Below are 2,487 nucleotides of genomic sequence, written 5' to 3'. Positions count from 1 at the left end.
GCGGATTGATCTTCTCGGGAATACACAGAGGTCGGCTCCAGTGTCGACCAGAAATTGCGTACCCGAGCTCCGATCAAGGACGAAAAGACGGCGAAACGTCGGGCTGGAGTCGCTAGCCGCCATCAGCGATTGCCCTAATTGTTTTCCGCCGGCATGGTGTACGTACAGGGCGAGGCACAACGATGCGCCCTGGCTCCATACCTGGCGTGGTACCAGCACACCCCGCTGGCCGTTGGCGATCGGTCCCGTGAATTAAACCGGCGCCTCGAAGCGCTGCGTCTCCGGTCGAAGCGGCGGAAGGGTCGATGGTCCCTCCGCGAGGCGCGTAATTCCGCGATTTGGCCCTGCATTACCTCGGTCTGGCTTTGCAACGTGATAGTAGTTGCATCATTCGCTCCGTTACGGCGTCCACCGTGGCTGGTTGTGCTGGCGTGCTTGCAAACGTGGTTTCGGCTACGACGGGACGTCCAGACATGGTGTCTGTGACCGCGTCGGCCAATTCCGCGACCTTGTCCAGCGCCGTGTCTTTCTGCGTCGCCAGAATAGCCTGCACGTTTGCCGGTAAACGGCCCAGCCAAAGAGTCCGCAGCAGCAATTCGGACACAGATGTGCCCGCGAGGCCACGCAGGTGTCGTAGAAATTGTGACGGCTTGCGGTCACCGATTTCCTCGTGCTCCAGGAGCCGTCTCGCCTTCTGCTCCTGGGATACGCTTAGCCGGCGGATCAGCTCCTTCTTTAACGTATCGTATAGGCCGGTAGGCGGTGGATTCAGGAGTATATCGCGAACTTCGGCGATATATCGCGGACCTAGCGCACCTGTCACGTAGCTGGTCTTAATGCCGTCCGACGTCACGCCTCCTGCCGCGAAATTGCGTTCCACAACGCAGAACCATAATTCTGGATCGTCCGCGGTAAAATCCGGCACACAGAAACTGATTCGTTCGAGCGCGGCTGTGGACGTAGCCACCATCGACGGACCCGCACTTTCGTTGCTCGTCGGCATTTTCTCGCGCTAATGTAATTGTTTCTAAAAGCCACTAATATTAAACTTACACTAGCACCGGCACGCTCGAGTGTCACTGGAAAAAGTCACTAATATTGTCACGTTAAAAATTTTCACCTCGCACCAAAAATGTTCACTCCCGCGTCGACAATCACGTCGGGGTCACCAGTTTGTGGGGGGATCGGTACAGGAAAGGATTGTAATGATGAACTCAATTCACCCACTTTTTGATTGCGGGAGTACAAGTGTTTTATTCTGATTGTGTACAACAAAACGTGAGATAGGGAACCGCGTAGGTGAGGTGCGAAGCACGCGATGATGTTTTCAAGTACGGACTGTCTCGTGCCCTCTGTCCTACCGGGGTTTTATACCCGGTCTAGGAAAAGGACAGCGCGTATCTCCGACTCTCACAAAAACGACGCCGAATTCGGCGGGCAAAATGTTTCGGCCGCGTGGCCAGCGTCGATGAGTTTCCTGGCCGCTGGAAAAACCCAGGCTTGCACCGGTGGTCGCCATGTGCGCCCATCGACCCTGACCGGGCCCGTACAAGCACTTACAAAAGAAACTAAAAATTACCGTTTTTCGGCGGAGGCGTAGTGGCGACGAAGTCGCTACAATCCCATCCCCGCGTCCCATCCCAGGGGCTTCTCCGCTGCCACTTGGACAACCAAACGGGTGCGTGGTAGCCCAGGGTGGGCACTACTCTAGCATGGGCATTTTCTTATTTAGCTAGAGGCTATCTCAGTCATAATGATGTCCACAAGTAACCGTACAGAGGGAGACTAGCCGCCGAAGCCACCATTTCTCCATGTAACTTAGCCGCCGAAGCCACCTAGTTACTTACTTCTCGTCAAGATGACTAAAACAGCAAGTTGGCTCACATAACTAATGTAAAACCAAAGTTAGCGCCCATCGCCTTCTCTTCACGACATGCAGTACTACATAACTGTAAAGTCGCCATCTGTACCAGCAGCAGAGCTATGATCGAGGTCCATATGATGCTGAGAACTCAAGGCTGTTGCAACAAGAGCGTTATAATAAAGTCCACGAGCTTTAACCGTTGCAATTAGTTCAAACACACCACCGAGTTCAACATCTTCGGTAACATCACTATAAATATAAGCAGTGGCTATCACCGTAAGCTTGGTACCAGATGTACCGCGGACCCACTCGCGCGCTGAAGGTTCAGTAGGTCGCCAGTGCTGTACAATAGGTGCATGCCGAGGGCGAATCTTAGCACCAGGCATCGCACCAATACCAAACCATAGTTGGAAACCATGACGCACCAGTACCACTACCCCATGAATCAAAACCTATCAAGGAACACAAATGCATGTAAGTCGGTAACACTCACTGAATTAGCAGGATGATATCGTACCGGGTGACTTTAAATTTATCATAAGTCAAATCAAACGCATGAACTAAGTCCGAAAGTGTCACTGTGTATTTCCATCTATGGGTAGTTCCATCAGCCTTAAAAAATG

The 2,487-nt window shown here is 52.7% G+C and overlaps 1 protein-coding gene across 1 annotated transcript; it reads right to left on the bottom strand.

Annotated features, from left to right (window-relative positions):
* Positions 1–349: 349 nt before the first annotated feature.
* On the bottom strand, positions 350–1,003 carry LOC122403776. The gene has a single exon (XM_043407508.1). It carries the CDS (start codon positions 1,001–1,003, stop codon positions 350–352), a length of 654 nt encoding a protein of 217 aa, XP_043263443.1.
* Positions 1,004–2,487: the final 1,484 nt, after the last annotated feature.

Source organism: Colletes gigas, unplaced genomic scaffold, assembly GCF_013123115.1.
Source record: "Colletes gigas isolate AHSC1104 unplaced genomic scaffold, ASM1312311v1 Colletes_gigas_Sc00073, whole genome shotgun sequence".
NCBI classification, from domain to species: Eukaryota; Metazoa; Arthropoda; class Insecta; order Hymenoptera; family Colletidae; genus Colletes; species Colletes gigas.
The sequence above is the reverse complement of the archived record's forward strand: the minus strand, read 5'-3'. Positions and strand labels throughout refer to the sequence as shown.

Bases quoted from the DNA above. Each gene is read 5' to 3' on its own strand.
- LOC122403776 (XM_043407508.1), bottom strand. From the start codon at position 1,003: ATGCCGACGAGCAACGAAAGTGCGGGTCCGTCGATGGTGGCTACGTCC.